Source organism: Rhinoraja longicauda, chromosome 15 (assembly GCF_053455715.1).
Source record: "Rhinoraja longicauda isolate Sanriku21f chromosome 15, sRhiLon1.1, whole genome shotgun sequence".
NCBI classification, from domain to species: domain Eukaryota; kingdom Metazoa; phylum Chordata; class Chondrichthyes; order Rajiformes; family Arhynchobatidae; genus Rhinoraja; species Rhinoraja longicauda.
This window is the reverse complement of record NC_135967.1, coordinates 41394173-41411859: the sequence shown is the minus strand read 5'-3', so window position 1 is coordinate 41411859 and position 17687 is coordinate 41394173. Positions and strand designations below refer to the sequence as shown.

The 17687-nt window shown below is 44.5% G+C and overlaps 1 protein-coding gene across 7 annotated transcripts in view; it reads right to left on the bottom strand.

The window, feature by feature from the left end:
- tenm1 (teneurin transmembrane protein 1) overlaps window positions 1-17687 on the bottom strand; it is a 1669493-nt gene that overhangs the window by 161033 nt on the left and 1490773 nt on the right. For all 7 annotated transcript variants that reach the window (XM_078412545.1, XM_078412546.1, XM_078412547.1 and 4 more), the window contains 2 exons: window positions 15785-15979; window positions 10964-11164 (listed from right to left, as the gene is read on the bottom strand). In XM_078412545.1, the coding sequence (XP_078268671.1) occupies window positions 10964-11164; window positions 15785-15979 (396 nt within the window). The remainder of the gene's footprint in view (window positions 1-10963; window positions 11165-15784; window positions 15980-17687) is intronic.

Below are 17687 nucleotides of genomic sequence, written 5' to 3'. Positions count from 1 at the left end.
TTACATTGATCCCTTATTTTTCTTTTGAATAGAATGCTCCTCGTGTCCTCTGAGAGATGCTATGGACATTTAAATTTGCAGTGGCAGCAGAACAAGGGGGAAAGCAAAGAGATTAGGTGCTAATGTGTTATTAAAAAATGATGGCCTATCACACCCAAGGACGGAGGAGCTACATCAAACACACCTCCTGTGTGAATGAGGTTAGCATCATTCTCTGCTCATCCCACAAATCAGTGCTGATAGAAGGCTATTTAAGTGCTTTAATTTTACTCACTATACACCCTTTTGGTTGAGGTTACATATTGATCTCCAGACTGAAGCTGATACCACAGCAACATCATGAGCCGCCTACTCCGGTTCATATTTCGATTTCATGAATATTTTTTTGTTTTAATCGCGATTCCTGATTGATTGCACGATATAAAATCATGAATCATGTACAAAACCATAAGATGAATAGATGGAGTGAACGCATTTTAAGTGTTTTTAAATCTTCCCGCAGAGCAGGAGAATCCAGAAACATGAAGGCATGGGTTGAAGGCGAGAGGGGAAAGACTTAATAGAAACCCAAGGGGCAACTTTTTTCACACCAAGTGTGGTAGGTAGATTGAACGAGCTGCCATAGGGGGGGGGGGGGGGGGGGGAGGGTCACAAGGAATAAGTTCAAATGCCGTACAGACAAGGGCCGTCTTTACAGCATTATGGGCCCCGGGCAAAGCAGTGTACTGGGGCCCCTACGACCACTACTCACAGGAATAAAAATGTAAATGGTCGATAAAATGGGGCCCCTATGCTCGTGGGGCCCCGGGCAAGTGCCCATCAGGCCCATGCATTAAGACGGCCCTGGTACAGACAGCACCCGTAGTCAGGATCAAACCCGGGTCTCAAGAGTCAAGAGTGTATTATTGTCATGTGTCCCAGATAGAACAATGAAATTCTTACTTGCTGCTGCACAACAGTCCCTCTGGGACAGTAAGGCAGCAACTCCAACGTTGCCCCAACGTGCCTCCCCACATTTCTTGCCACATTATTTGCCGGATATCATTGACGCACGAGGCCAGCCAAACCTCTGGTAGTTTTTTTTGCAATGGAAATATTAGGGATTATTTCATGTGTATCTTCAGCATCCAGTGGATAGGTTATATGGAAATATTATGTCAGGGAAAGATTGCTGGAATTGCTTCGAGAGCTGGCATGGACTTGATGGGTTAAATGGCCTCTTTTTTTATCCCGTAAGGAAATTTGAGAACTCATCTAAAGAATTCAAGTTAAGCAGATAGTTTCCAATTTTCGACTGTTCATCTCCCCATTGAAAACAGACTCAGTAAGCTACTGTACCATTCGGTCTCCACGGTGCCTCTCCACCCAAAATATATGTCTGGGGATAGACTCAAAATGCTGGAGTAACTCAGCGAGACAGGCAGCATCTCAGGAGAGAAGGAATGGGTGACGTTTCGCGTCCAGACCCTTCTTCAGACTGAGTGTCAGGGGAAAGAGAAACGAGAGAGATACAGAACAAAGAAATGTAAAGGTATGAAATAAAATAACGATGATCAAGGAAGCAGTCCATCGTTCACTAAGGGCTAGATGAAAACGAGTTACGATACAATAGAACTTTATTTATCCCAGGAGGGAAATTGGTCGGCCAACAGTCATATAACACAAGATAGACTCAAAAGGCTGGAGTAATTCAGCGGGACAGGCAGCATTTCTGGAGAGAAGGAATGGGTGACGTTTCGGGTCGAGAAAAACACAAGATACATGAAACATGAGATTAAAGTGACGAGTGGAAAGGATTGGGGATGTGCAAAGATTGGGGGGGGGGGGGGGGAGGAGAGTCAGGTCTACCCCATGACAGAAGGGGGAGGACCTTATTTCATGACCAGTTGACCAGTTATTTCATGTCTATCTTCAGCATCCAGAGTTATACAGACCATGAAACTCACCAGGATGCCAGTGGAACGACTAGGGTGTGTGGGCGTGGAGGGAGAGAGGATGCAGGAATTACGGAGTTTAGACTATGACAACATTTCCAAGGATTCTTCATGATTTGCAAATGGAACTGCAGTTGCTATCCAATTTCCTTTCGAAAGCCCAGATTAATTTTTTTTTCCACACAGATAACGAGTTCCAGATCGTAATCTCTCCGTGCATAACAAAATCTTCTTTTACACATTTCCCCTGTATCTTTTGCCTATTACTTTAAATCTGTGTTCCTGCACCTGGTATCCACTACCAATGAAAGCTTGTTTTTAATTGCTTTAAAATTGTAGTTGAAATCTTGCATTGTTAGAACCGTTATGTCGCATGTTTTCTGTATACACTCTATTTTTCTGAACTGAGGTAACCAAGAAAAGTGTACTTGTGTCGAAAGGAAATGCAGATGCTGGCATCTACCGAATTTAACAAATAGAAATGAAAATAATCCTTCTCTCCCTTCCAGATGTCATGGAGCTAATTGTCTGAAAACCTATTTAATTAACGATACAATACGATACGATAGAACTTTATTTACCCCAGGAGGGAAATTGATCTGCCAAGTCATAAAAACACAAAATACATGAAACATGAAATTAAAGTGATGATTGGAAAGGATTGGGGATGAGCAAAGATTGGGGGGGGGGGGGGGGGGAGGGGGGGGGGGTCAGTCTCAGTCTACCCCATGTCAGAAACAAAGGGGGGTCCCATGGTAGGGGAGTCTACATGTATGGGGCTTAGGTTCAGGGTGGGAGAGGAAAGATTTAAAGGGGACCTGTGGGGTAATTCTAATGAAAAGGAAATGTAGATGCTGGTTTATATCAAAGATAAACACAAAGTGCTGGAGTAACTCAGTGGGTCAGGCAGCATCGCTGGAGAAAAAGGATGGGTGATGTTTCGGGTCGGGGCTCTCCTCCTAGAAACGTCACCTGTCCTTTTTTCTCCAGAGCTGGTGTCTGACCCGTTGAGTTACTCCAGCACTTTGTGTCTAACAGTCTTCTTGTGTTGTTTGTTAGAACATAAAAGTCCAGTTTAGATTTTCCTACTTTATTAAACTACGGATTAGCAAAGGCTCTGCTACCTTTTAATGGTGTGACAAAATCCTTGTGAGGTCAATCTGGCATGGACTGTAAGAGTTGTGTTGAGATTAAGGTCTGCAAACGTGTGGTGCAGAGATACATTGCACTGTTTGCCAGGGTGGTATCAGCCTGAAACGGACAAAACTGCCTTCAGCAAAATGCCCTCAAAGGATTCATTGGACATTTTTGCACCTTGTGCACTTATTCTCACAGGGGAAGCCACTTTTTAAATGGACTTAGATTGCACAATCATTGAGTTGTACAGCCCGGAAACAGGTCTTTCAGCCAAACTTGTCCATGGCGAGCAAAATGCCTATCAATGCAAATCCCATTTGCCTGCACTTACTTCTCTTATCCATGTAAGTATATGTTCATAATTCATAGGAGGGCATTAGGCCCATCGAGTCTACTCTGCCATTTAATCTTGGATGATCTATTTTTCCCTCTCAACCCCATTCTCCTGCCTTCGCCCCATAATCTTTGACAGCCTTACTGATCAAGAACCTGTCCATCTCCGCTTTAAAAATACTCAATAACTTGGCATCTACAATGAATTCCACAGATTTACTACCCTCTGACTAATGAAATTTCATCTCTTTTCTAAAGTCTTTTATCCAGAGGCTGTGCCCTCTGGTCCTAGACTCTCCCACTAGTGGAAATATCCTCTCCACATCCATTCTATCCAGGCCTTTCATTATTCTGTAAGTTTCAATGAGGTCCCCCCTCATCCTTCTAAACTCCAGCGAGTACAGGCCCAGTGCTGTCAAACTCTGGAGAACAATGATGTGTTTTTGTTTAGTGGGGGGGGGGGGGGGTCTACATGTATGGGGCTAAGTTTCAGGGTGGGAGAGGAAAGATTTAAAGGGGACCTGTGAGGTAAGATTTTCATTCAGAGGGTGGTACGATGGAATGAGCTGCCAGAAGAGGTGGTGGAGGCAAGTGCTATTGCAATATTTAAAAGACTTTTGGACAAGTACATGGATAAGAAAACTAAATGCAGGCAAATGGGATTCGCATAGATAGGCATCTTCAGTTCAGTTGAGTTTATTGTCACATGTACCGAGGTACAGTGAACAGTGTACAGTGAACAGCTTTTGTTGCATGCTAACCAGTCAGCGGAAAAGCAATACATGATTACAATCGAGCCATCCACATTGTGCAGATACAGGATAAGGGAGTAGCATTTAGTGTAAGATAAAGCCAGTAAAGTCTGATCAAAGATAGTCCGAGGTTCACCAATGATGTAGATAGTAGTTCAGGACCAACACAGTGAGGAGGGGACTGGAGGAGACTCACTGTGATGGATGTTTCTTTTTTTGTTTTGTGTTGGTTTGTGGTTGTGTGTGTAATTGCTTATTTTATTGCTCTTATTGTTGGACTGTGGGTGACGAAATCTCGTCCAAAAGACTTGGTTTTTTTTGGATGACAATAAAGGTAATTCTGAATTCTGATTCTGATTCTGAACCTATCCATGTTCTCCAGAGATGCTGCCTGACCAGCTGAGTTATTACTTCAGCACTTTGGGAATTTGGACTTGGGAGGATTGGGAATTGAGAGGGATTGGAAGTTTGGGGGTTTGTGTATTGAGGGTTTGGAATTGCGAAATTGGAGGGTTAAGGATTAAGCGATTGCAGGATTTGGGGATGGGAGGATTGCATCATCAGGGAGTTGAATACTCACGGAGAAAAGCTAAACTTTGTTGTTTCTGTAAATATATTCACCAACATATCGAATAGTGAAAGGCTTGGATAGAGTGGATTGTGGAGAGGATGTTTCCACTGGTGGGAGAGTCTTGGACCATAGGTCATTGCCTCAGAATTAAAGGACATTCCTTTAGGAATGAGATGAGGACGAATTTCTTTAGCCAAAGGGTGGTGAGTCTGTGGAATTCATTGCCACAGAAGGCTGTGGAGGCCAAATCAATGGATATTTTTAAGGCAGAGATAGATAGATAGATTCTTGATTAGTACGGGGGTCAAGGGTTATGGGGAGAAGACAGGAGAATGAGGTTAGGAGGGAGAAATAGATCAGCCACGATTGAATGGAGGAGTAGACTTGATGGGCCGAATGGCCTAATTCTGCTCCTATCACTTCTGAACTTATGAGCTTCTGTTCTTCTCCCTTCCTGACTCTTCCTCACTCTCTCCCATCCACTTATAGTTTCCCCAAAGCCTGAATTTGGCATCCTAGTCATAATCTGTCTGTGCTCGCATGCTTGAAGGAGACTGATGTGATGCATTGACAGTGACATTTGTCCAATTCTGAAATTTATAAGATGAAGGTGAATTAGACGTTAGTTTAACACGCGATGTGACAGGCCGAATCTTCATAAGGTAAAACCAACCAGCCATGGAGCTCAAATTTTAATCTGAATTACCCAGTCCAAGCATGCTGGCACGCATACTGCTTATTTAGACGCAATTATTGACAAATTAAAAGCAATTTAGATTGATTTTACATTGAAGCTTGACTATCGGGAGGGACTTTAAAGCTATTAAACAGGATAGATACTGTTCCAGATCCCATTATCGTCAAACCAGCGTCAAAGCTTGTCTGCCACCGAAGCATTGCATGAAATGTTAAAAATACCTCAAGTGCTTTTCCTTATTATCGTTCCTTTTCCCATCGAGTAAAAATATTCACACCATTAACAAAGTGGGCAGAAAATTACAACATCAAGCATGATTTTATGCAGAGGCTTGAACTTTAGAAGAGAAAATGGTCAGGTTTCATTTATACATTTATATTACTAGTAAAATTGTTTTAATTGTCTGACGATAATTTCATCCCACGTCTTAATTATTTAATTGGGAAGGCATAAAATCCAAAGGGCATTTCGTTGCCACTTTTCATTTATTTCCGAAATATAACTGCCTTTAATATCTGCAAACTGAGGGCAGGATTGTGTTTTGATGTAAAAGATTTTCCACGGTGCAATATTACGAAGGTCAGATGTAATAAGAGAAACCCTTGTCTCTGATCTCATCTTACACTGCGTGAGGAATATCATGGAGACTTTTGGAATTTGGCAATTTCTTTCAATGTATCCTCTTGACCTAACAGATCAGTATCAAATTGACTTTAAGCTCAAGGCGGAAATGGTACAGAAAGCCTCAGCAACTTGAACAGATCTGCCTAATTTAGAACGAAAAGTATGGAATTAAAGAAAAAAGATAGACACAAAATGCTGGAGTAACTGAACGGGTCAGGCGGCATCTTTGGATAAAATGGATAGGTGATGTTTCGGGTCGGGACTATTCTTCAAACAAACTGAAGTGTGAAGAAGGGTCCCGATCTTATCCATTTTATCCAGAGATGTTGGCTGACCTGCTGAGTTACTCCAGCACTTTGTGTCTATCTTTAGTATAAACCAGCATCTCCACTTCCCTTTTGTTAGCATTAATTACAGGCAAATGTTTTCAGTCATTTAGCACGAAGGGGGAGAGTACAGTTATTTTCATTTTTATTTGTTAAATCAGCTTTCCCAATGTTCTTTTCCACTCTTTTACTCATGGGAAGTGGGTATATTTGACAAGGCTTGAATCTATTGACCATTTGTAACTGCCCTTGGGAAGTAGCGTAGCGGTAGAGTTGCTGCCTTACAGCGCCAGGCCGATCCTGACTACGGGTGCTGTCTGTACGGAGTTTGTACTTTTCCCCCACCGTGACCGCTTGAGTTCTCACTGCGTTTCCTCCCCCACTCCAAAGGCGCACAAATTAATTGGCCACATTAAAATTGTAAATTGTCCCTAGTTTGTAGGATAGTGCTAGTTCACAAGGTATAAGAAAATAACTGCAGATGCTGGTACAAATCGTAGGTATTTATTCACAAAATGCTGGAGTAACTCAGCAGGTCAGGCAGCATCTCGGGAGAGAAGGAATGGGTGACGTTTCGGGTCGAGACCCTTCTTCAGACTGAAACGTCACCCATTCCTTCTCTCCCTAGTTCACAGGGTGATCGCTGGTGGGTGTTTTTGTGTTTTTATGACTGTTGGCAGATCATTTTCCCTCCTGGGATAAATAAAGTTCTATCGTATCGTATTGTGTGGACGCGGTGAGCCAAAGTGCCTGTTTCCGTGCTGTATCCCTTGAGTCTAAAGTAAAGTCTAAGGAATTGATTATATCTTTAATCAGTTTAGACAGCATGCAAAATAAAGCTTTTCGCTGTACTTTGGTACCTGTGACAACAATAAATCTAAACCTAAATGTAAACCTCCAGCCAGAAATGCCTGGCAGTGGGTTAAAGGTTCTGCACTCAACCGTGCTTTCTTCTTCCTTTACAGTTCCCTTTTTCCCTTCTCCCAGATTCCCTTATCATGTATCTCTCTACACTGTAAATGGCTCGATGGTAATCATGTATTGTCTTTCCTCTGACTGGATAGCACGCAACAAAAGCTCTTCACTGTACCTCAGTATACGTGACAATCAACTAAACTGTACTGTACAGTTCCTTAAGCAAAGATAGACAGTGAGACAGGCAGCAACTCCGGAGAAAAAGGATGGGTGACGTTTCTGGAAGAAGGGTCCCGCCCGGAAACATCACCCATCCATTTTCTCCAGAGATGCTGCCTGTCCCGCTGAGTTACTCCAGCATTTCTTTGACTATCTTCGGTACAAACCAGCATCTGCAATTCGTTCCTACACAGTTCCTTAAGCAACCCGTCCCGATCCTGTAGTCTGAAGAAGGTTCTCGACCCGATACGTCACCCATTCCTTCTCTCCAGAGATGCTGCCTGCCCCGCTGAGTTCCTCCAGCTTTTTTGTGTCTATCTTCAGATCTTGTAGGATCTCCCTCCCATGCAAGTCATCCCTCCCCAACCCCATCGATCTCCCGAAACTGGAAAAGAGTTGCTTATCTAGCAGTGCGTCGCTTTAGGAGTTGCCTGGAAAGATCTCGCTTACTGATTGGAGTGTGACCTTACTGGCCTCAATCCAGCATGATACAATTACAACTGTCAAATGTCAGTCCCTGTTTAGCTCTGTACAGGGTAACCAGTGCTACTGCTCTGTGAGTCGTATGTTTGTGTTCCTGATTTATGCACTTTCTATAAACTGTGTCACGGAGACTCACAATCATTTTAGTGACAAATGTCAAGGACATTTAAATAAAATGTCCACTGTCTGTGCTGTTGTGCTGGACATTTATTCATCCATTGAGTTTCCTTGTACGAAATATGTTGATTCTCGTTGGTGCTGCAGTATTACAATGGGAATCAAGTTGTTTCGTACAAGGAAACTTAATAAGTTAATGAACGTAATAAGTTAATGAACTTAATAAAGTAATGACATTTCTAGTACAACAGCATGGTGGTGTAGCAGTAGAGTTGCCGCCTTACAGTACCAGAGACCCAGGTTCAATCCTGACTACGGGTGCTGTCTGTGTGGAGTTTGCATGTTCTCCCAGTGACCTGCGTGGGTTTTCTCCGGGTGCTCTCATTTCCTCCCACACACCAAAGATGTAAAGGTTTGGAGACTAATTGGCTTGGTATAATTGTAAATTGTCCCCAGTGTGAGTAGGATCGTGTTAGTGTGCGGGGAGTGCAAGTCGGCACGGACTCGGCGGGCCAAAGGACATGTTTCCGCGCAGTATCTCTAAACTAAACTAACCTAAACTAAAGCACTTGCAACGAAACACTTTGGACAGTTATGTGGGCCTTATATTTAATGTTCCTGCTTTATGGACTTTCTATAAACAGGGTCACGGTGACTCACAATATCACTTTATTACCAAATATCAATGACATTAAAAAAGTCCACTGAAACTGCCATTGCACGAGAGGTTCATTAAATTTTTAAGTCACCTTGTTCTAAAAGCTTGTTGATTCCCATTGGTGTTACTGTATTATTTATGTTTGATTCATCCTGTTTGGTGTCATGTTACCAAAATATTTACCACTGATTGTCGTGTGGTACTGGTGCTTGTAATCTAACACACATGGTGATTACAACTGCTCTCCACTGGCCACTTTAACATAAGACACGATTTTAATAAAATAATCAGTTTTAAGAAGGGTCACCTATTCCTTTTCTCCAGAGATGCCCCGTTGAGTTACTCCAGCATTTTGTGTCTACCTTCAATGAGCAATCAAACCTCTAATCTAGGTCATTATTTCAGTAAATTAACAGGTGACTGTTAGTCTGACTGGATTTGACCTGGACTTGGAAGGTTGCTAAAGATACAATTTCATTTATTACATTTGTTGATATGTGAGAAAATGAGTTTATGTTTAGTTCTAGAGTGATACAGCCTGGAAACAGGCCCTTCGGCCCAACTTGCCCACACCGGCCAACACCTGCCCGCGTTTGGCCCATATCCCTCCAAATCTGCCTTACCCATGTACCAATGTACAAATGGTCCTATCCATTTTAGGTTACATTTTGGAGATACAGCATGGAAATAGGCCTTCGGCCCATCGAGTTGGATTATGTGCTTTTGATCAATACAAGAACTTAAGTCGGCACAGTGGTGCAGCAGTAAAGTTGCTGCCTTACAGCAGAAGACATGTGGGTTCGAACCTGACTACGGGTGCTGACTGTGCAGAGCTTGCACGTTCTCCCCGTTTTCTCCGGGTTTTCTCCCGTTTTCTCCAGGTTTCTGCTCCGGTTTCCTCCCACACTCCAAAGACGTGCAGGCTTGTAGGTTAATAGTCTTCTGTAAATTGTCTCTAGTGTGTAGGATAGAACTTGTGTAGAGGTGATCGCTGGTCGGCGCGGAGGGCCGAATGGCCTGTTTCCACACTGTATCTCCAAACTGAAGTGGGCAAGTGTATACAGACTCATTGCAGGTTATATAAACCTGTAAGGGCCCATTGAGGAGTCTTGACTTGTGCCCTGCCAGTGAATCCATCTTGTGTAATTGAAAGACAGCATTGTCCCTGCCCTTGCAAAGAGATCTTTTCACACATTGAGAAATTATCAAGTGTGTAATCAGCGGCTTCAAGCTCTCTCAATGTAACTGTCAGACTCAATCTATTTCCCTCAGTTCCCACTTCCTTGACAAATCCCTCTGCTTTTCAGGTGACTATTTTTAAACCAAGGTTATGGTGCAACTTCAAGTGTCTTTAATCATGAAATAGATTTGATAAATGAGCAGAGTTGATGCCACCGTGATGAAAACATCACGAAACGATCCGCCAAGGAATGTCAGTGACATCTGTTGGTGGTGGCTCATCGAGTGCTTGGCTGCATCCCAGAATTGATCACTTCCATTTAATCAAGAAGTCTGCATGTGAATAGATTATGTTAAGAATATTTAAAAATAGAAAGCCATTTCGGCTGCTGTATCTTTCCTATCTTCCCAGTGCATTCCTATGTGATGGAGTCATAGAGTCGTACAGCGTGGAAACAGGCCCTTCGGCCCAACTTAGGGTGGCACGGTGGCGCAGCGATAGAGTTCTGCCTTCCAGCACCAGAGACCCGGGTTCGATCAGACCACGGGTGCTGTCTGCACAGAGTTCTGCGTGAGTTTTCGCCTGGATCTCCGGTTTCTTCCCACACTCCAAAGGCATGCAGGTTTGTAGGTTGAGTGGCTAGGTATAATTGTAAAGTTGTCCTTGGTGTGTGTAGATTAATGTTAGCGTGCGGGGATCACTGGTCGGCAGGCACTCAGTGGGCTGAAGGGCCTGTTTCCGCACTGTATCTCTAAACTAAACTAAACTTGCCCACACCGATCAACATGTACACCATCTACACTAGTCCCACCTGCCTGCATTTGGCCCATATCCCTCAAAACCTGTCCTGTACATGTACCTCTCCAAGTGTTTCTTAAATGTTGCAATAGTCCCTGCCTCAACTACCTCCTCTGGCAGCTCGTTCCATACACCCACCACCCTTTGTGTGAAAAAGTCACCCCTCGGATCCCTATCAAAATGCTCCTCATCTCTCCAGGAGAATTTACATGCAGTTACCTGTGGAGCAGTCAGACCCAGTCCAGTTGAGGTCACAGCTGCAGGTCTCTGTGTCGGCCAAGAGGGTTCCATGGCCCGAACATAGCTCGTGACAAACCGGAGCCGGTGATTCACACTTGAGACCTCCCCAGCCAGCAGTACAGTGGCATTTACTCTGCACACACACGCCATGCCCTGAGCACGTCGGATCCAGGCAGTCCTCTGAAGAATAAAAAATGAAACACCAGTTTGAGACACCAGTCGTAGACAAAACATTCATGTTCATATGATACAAGAGCAGAATTAGGCCGTCCAGCCCATCAAGTGGATGATCAGCCATGATCACGATGAATGGTGGTGCTGGCTCGAAGGGCCGAATGGCCTCCTCCTGCACCTATTTTCTATGTTTCCATGTAAGTCTCAGATAAGGTGGCCTGATTAGTCATCTGCCGTGGGCAAGAGGTGGGTAATTGAGATAGGAGGTTGCGGTGGGCAAAGTTAATGTTCAAAAGTGATAGGAGCAGAATTAGGCCATTCAGCCCATCAAGTCTACTCCGCCATTCAATCATGGCTGATCTATCTAAAAGGGCGGCACGGTGGCGCAGCGGTAGAGTTGCTGCCTTACAGCGAATGCAGCGCCGGAGACTCAGGTTCGATCCTGACTACGGGCGCCGTCTGTACGGAGTTTGTACGTTCTCCCCGTGACCTGCGTGGGTTTTCTCCGAGATTTTCGGTTTCCTCCCACACTCCAAAGACGTACAGGTATGTAGGTTAATTGACTGGGTAATATGTAAAAATTGTCCCTAGTGTGTGTAGGATAGTGTTAATGTGTGGGGATCGCAGGGCGGCGCGGACTCGGTGATGAAAGAGAAACTGCGATAAAGCAAAATAAAATGTTGAATATTGTGCTGTCAGAATCTGAACAGGATCGTTAATTGACAACCATTGAACCATTGTTCAAGACTCGGATACAGAGGGTATAAACGAAAGTGGGAGGAGCAGAGGAAGAGAGGTTTGTGGAGAGAATCTTGGGACCTAGGAGTTTGATGGCACTGTTGAAGGTGGATGACACTCAAAAGTCCTGAGATTGAGCGGCATGCAAACTTCATCGGGGTACAGGGCTGGGAAAAGACATAGGGGTGGGGCAAAGCTGTGAAATTGCAGAGAGTTATGGACGTAGCCCAGACCAACACGCAAACCAACCTCCTTTCCATTGACTCCACCTACACTTCAGGCTGACTTGGCAATGCTATGTGGAGAGTGGACTGTGAGCAATGTACTGAGGTTGAACACCCTGCTGGGACTGGAAAGATGAACAGTCCACACAGAACTTCTTCACACAGAGAGTTGTGAATTTGTGGAATTCTCTGCCTCATAAGGCAGTGGAGGCCGATTGGATGCATTCAAAAGAGAGTTAGATAGAGCTCTTAGGGCTAGCGAAATCAATGGATATGGGGAGAAGGCAGGAACGGGATACTGATTGTGGATGATCAGCCATGATCACATTGAATGGCAGTGCTGGCTGGAAGGGCCGAATGCCTTACTCCTGCACCTATTGTCTACGCATCTATGTATCTATTATAACAGAGGAAGGAAAAACCTGATGCAACTGAAATCAATTATGTCACGATTCACGAACAGAAAAACATTCGGCTTCTTGTGGGCGGTCTGCGAGGCAGTCATTTTTCTTGTATGTCGCTTGCAGAGTGACAGATTGGCAGTAATATTAAAATTGAAATTGTAAGCTATAGGATTATGGAATGTCTCTTTAACGATTTGCTCACTTTCAGAATTTTCATAACCTTCTAAAATCCTCAACAAACTAACACCGTGCAGCGCAATCTTCATTTAAAGTACTTCCAACCAATCAAACAAGCAGAACATTTAAATAAATTCATAAATTGTAGGAGCAGATTAAGGCCATTCAGCCCATCAAGTCTGCTCCACCATTCAATCATGGATGATCTATTTTTCCCTCTCAACCCCATTCTCCTGCCTTCTCCCCCCTAACCCCTCACACCCGTACTAATCAAATATCTGTCAATCTCCGCCTTAAAAATATCCATTGACTTGGCCTCCACAGCCGTCTAATGGAGAGGTTTACAAATAATGTCTGTAATTCCTAAAATTCTCAGAAGTGCCCTGATTAGTTTGATTTAGTTTAGTTTAGAGATACGGGATGGAAACAGGCCCTGCGGCCCACCGAGTCCACGCCAACAACCATCGATCACACTAGTTCACACTAGTTCAATGTTATCTCACTTTCTCATTCACTCCCTACGTTCTAGGGGCAATTCGCAGAGGCAAATTAATCTATAAACCAACATTTCTTTGAGCTGGGTTGGAAATTAGAACACCCGGAGGAAACCCACGCAGTCACAAGGACAACATGCAAACCTCGCACAGACAGTACCTGAGGTCAGGATCGAACCTGGGACCCGGGTGCTGTGAGGGAGCAGGTGTATCAGTGTCACCCTTGTGTAATTATGCTCCTGAGTTCTTGTTCTTCAGGGCAACATGGTGGTGCAACGGTAGAGTTGCTGCCCTGCAGTACCAGCGACTTGGTTTAGATCCCAACTACGGGTGCTGTCTACGGAGTTTGTATGTTCCCTCTGTGACCTGCGTGGATTTTCTCCAGGAGCTCTGGTTTCCTCCCACACTACCAATCTTGTAGAGTTGTATAAGAGCATGAAGGGAATAGACAGGGTAAATGCACAGTTTGTTTACACACAGTAGGGGAATCAAGAACCAGAGGACATAGGTTTATGGTGAGAGGGGGAAGATTTAATAGGAACGGTGATACGGAGGCGCAGCGGTAGAGTTGCTGCCTTACAGCGCTTGCAGCACCGGAGACCCGGATTCGATCCCGACTACGACTGCTGTCTGTACGGGGTTTGCACGTTCTCCCCGTGACCTGCGTGGGTTTTCTCTGAGATCTTAAGTTTCCTCCCACACTCCAAAGACGTACAGGTTAATTGGCTTGGTAAATGTAAAAATTGTCCATAGTGTGTGTAAGATAGTGTTAATATGCGGGGATCGCTGGTCAGTGTGGACTCGGTGGGCTGAAGGGCCTGTTTCCGCGCTGTATCTCTAAATTAAACTAAACTAGTGGCTGTCTTAAATAGTTCAAATGGACCTCAAAAAACAACGACTTCTTTTTGAAAATAAATTCATAATGGAACCTTCTCAGACATAATGTGCCATGATTTTATTAGAAATTGGTTTTAGCAGCTATTATTTGTGACATGGCAATCATTCCCTCTATGGCCTTGATAGTTTTTAAGATAGCCTTACAGCGCTTACAACGCCAGGGACCTGGGTTCGATCCTGGCTTTGGGTGCTATTTGTACAGAGTTTGTGCATTCTCCCCGTGACCACGTGGGTTTACTCCGAGATCTTCGGTTTCCTCCCACACTCCAAAGACGTACAGGTTTGTTGGTAAATTGGCTTTGGTATAAATGTAAATTGTCCCTAGTGTGTGTAGGATAGTGTTAATGTGCGGGGATCGCTGGTTGGTGCGGACTCAGTGCGCCGAAGGGCCTGTTCCCACACAGTATCTATAAACTAAACTGAACTAAGTAAAGACACCCCCAAGTGATACCAACAGTAGATTTTCCAAGGTGTAAAATTCATCTGTGTTGAACCTCTACCTGTTTTCTGTCCATGGAGAACTTCCAACCTCTCTGCTTTGAAAAATACCTTTTCTAATCCTTTGCAGAACCACCAGGCTTCAATTACCTTGTTTTCCCAGAGACAATGCACCATAAAGAAATAAACACGCCAATTGCATCCTTTGTCATCCCTGCACTCTATCACCTTGGACATCTGCAAACCTCCTGTGTGTGCTGTAGATGCTGTTTTCCCCATGGAGGTCAGGATTAAGGTCACTCTCAGATTCCTTGCTTCGGGATCATCCTAATCAGCCACGGATAATGTCGACCATAACTCATGGTTTGCTGCTCAATGCTGCATTCGAGAACTCTGCATTAGATTCATGGTCAGACAAAACAGAAGCAGGCCCTTCAGCCCAACTTGCCCATGGTGACCAAGATGCTCCATGTACACTTGTCCCACCTGCTCGTGCTCAGCCCGTAGGTCATGGGGTGAACGCAAAAACTCTTTGCAGACAGCGCCCGTAGTCAGGATCGAACCCAGGTCTCTGGGCACTGTGAGGCAGCAACTCTACCACTGCGCCAGGTGTCGCCCTTGTTGACAAATGCGATGCCGCCCCAGGTAAACAACAGGCAGAGAGGTTCTCTACAGATGTTTTTCACATTGGAAAATTCACTGTTGTTATCAACTGGGGTGCCTTGTTCTGGAAAAATTGCATGGGCGAAATAAAACACTGTGAAAAATGAAGCAAAGTGTGTAGACTCTAGATTAAAGTGTAGAAAGGAACTGCAGATTCTGGTATCTACCGAAGGTAGACATAAAGTGCTGGACTAACTCAGCGGGTCAGGCAGTATCTGCAGCACTTTGAATCTATATTCGGTACTTTGGCAACAACTCTGCCGCTGCACCACCCAGGTAGAGGTTCTCTACAGATGTATTTTACACGTTGGAAAATTCACTGTTGGTATCAACTGAGGTGTTTTATTGCGGAAAGATTGCCCGGGTGAAAGGAACTGCAGATACAGGTTTATACCAAATAGACACAAAGTGCTGGAGTAACTCAGCGGGCCAGGCAGATGCTGCCTGGCCCGCTGAGTTACTCCGGCACTTTGTGTCTATTTTCGGTACTCTGGATTAACCTGATTTCCAAAATCACAGGACAGATTTTCTTTGGAGACTTGTGGACAATTTTCTAGCCTTCAATCTTTGGTTGCTGGTGGGGGGACCCACCTTCCTCACAGCTTTGCCCACGGTAGCCAGGAACACAGATGCACATCCCCGCGATGCATGTGCCGTGACCGTGGCAGGTTGGATCGATGCACTCATCTCCTGGCACGTCACACTCGGGTCCCTTCCATTCATTGTGGCATAGACAGTGTCCTTTGTCGTACTGGCCATTCGCACTACACAGTACCGGGCACGAGTCTGAAGACAAGAAACAATACATTAAACCTTCACCTACCGAAGCCTTCCAAATTCTTTGGACTTTATAGACTTTCGAGAGAAGCATGGAAACAGGCCCTTCGGCCCGTCTAGGCTACGCCGACCAGCGACCACCCCCTACACTAACACTGTCCTACACACTAGGGAAAAATGTACAATTTTTAATGAAGCCAATTAAGCCACAAACCTGTAAGTCTTTGGAGTGTGGAGCACCTGGAGAAATCCCACAGGTCGCAGGGTATTTACGCGATTTTTTGAAAGGCACATGGATATGCAGGGAATGGATCACGTGTAAGAAGAGGACATTAGTTTAACTTGCCATTATGTTCAGCATGGACATTATGGGTCTATGGGTTGTTCCTGTGCTCTATTGTTCCATGTGACATTTGGAGTCAGGTTTCATTTTGTGCCGACCAAAGGCCGTGATTTGTTATGGCCTTTTCTTGCCTCCAGTCTCCTCCCGCCCTTCCACCTCTATCTTTCAGTCTGAAGAAGGGTCCCCGACCCGAAGCATCACCTATTCTTTTTCTCCGGAGATGCTGCCTGACCCGCTGAATTACTCCAACATTTTGTGTCTATCTTCGATATAAACCGTTCCTTCCTATACAATTAACATGAAAGTATTTAGAACAACAATATTAAGAGAAGTAAATTCTTTCAAGTGGAGAAAAGGAAACAAGGTGCTGGAGTAACTCAGCAGGTCAGGCAGCTTCTCTAGAAAAAACATGGATAGATGACGTCTCGGGCTGAGACCTTTTTTCAGACATCTCGGGTTGAGACCCTTTTTTAGACATCTTCAGACTTCGTTCAAATGTAGAATTTTGATCTTCCATCTCCAGAAGTCTAACTTTAAAATGATCTCAATTGAATCAAGTCCGGTCAAGCAAAGTCTGGTTAAGGATAGTCTGTGGGACATCAGATGGAGGTAGACAATAGACAATAGACAATAGGTGCAAGAGTAGGCCACTCGGCCCTTCGAGCCAGCACCGCCATTCAATGTGATCATGGCCGATCATTCACAATCAGTACCCCGTTCCTGCCTTCTCCCCATACCCCCTCACTCCGCTATCTTTAGGAGCTCTATGTGGTATGTGGGAAAATAACTGCAGATGCTGGTTCAAATCGAAGGTATCACAAAATGCTGGAGTAACTCAGCGGGTCAGAAGAGAAGGAATGGGTGACATTTCGGGTCTGAAGAAGGGTCTCGACCCGAAACGTCACCCATTCCTTCTCTCCTGAGATGCTGCCTAACCCGCTGAGTTACTCCAGCATTTTGTGATACCTTAGATGGAGGTAGTAGTTCAAAGCAATACTGAACAACTATCTACCTCTGATGTCAATAGTCAATATTTTTTTTAATAGTCAATAGTCGTTTATTTGTCACATACACATAAATGTGTAGTGAAATGAAACATTACCCGCAGTTAAACAATAAGACCAATAAGAATAATCAATAAAAATGCAATAACACATACAATCACAACTAACACCAACAAAAGAAACATCCATCACAGTGAGTCTCCTCCAGTCCCTTCTCACTGTGATGAAAGGCCAAAAAAGTCCTTTTCTCTTCCCTGCCGTCTTCTCCCGCGGTCAGGCTGTTGGATTTGCCACGTCGGGGCGGTCGGGGCTCCTGATATTGAAGCCCCCGCTGGGCGGTGAAAGGTCAACGGCCTATTTCAGGCCGCGC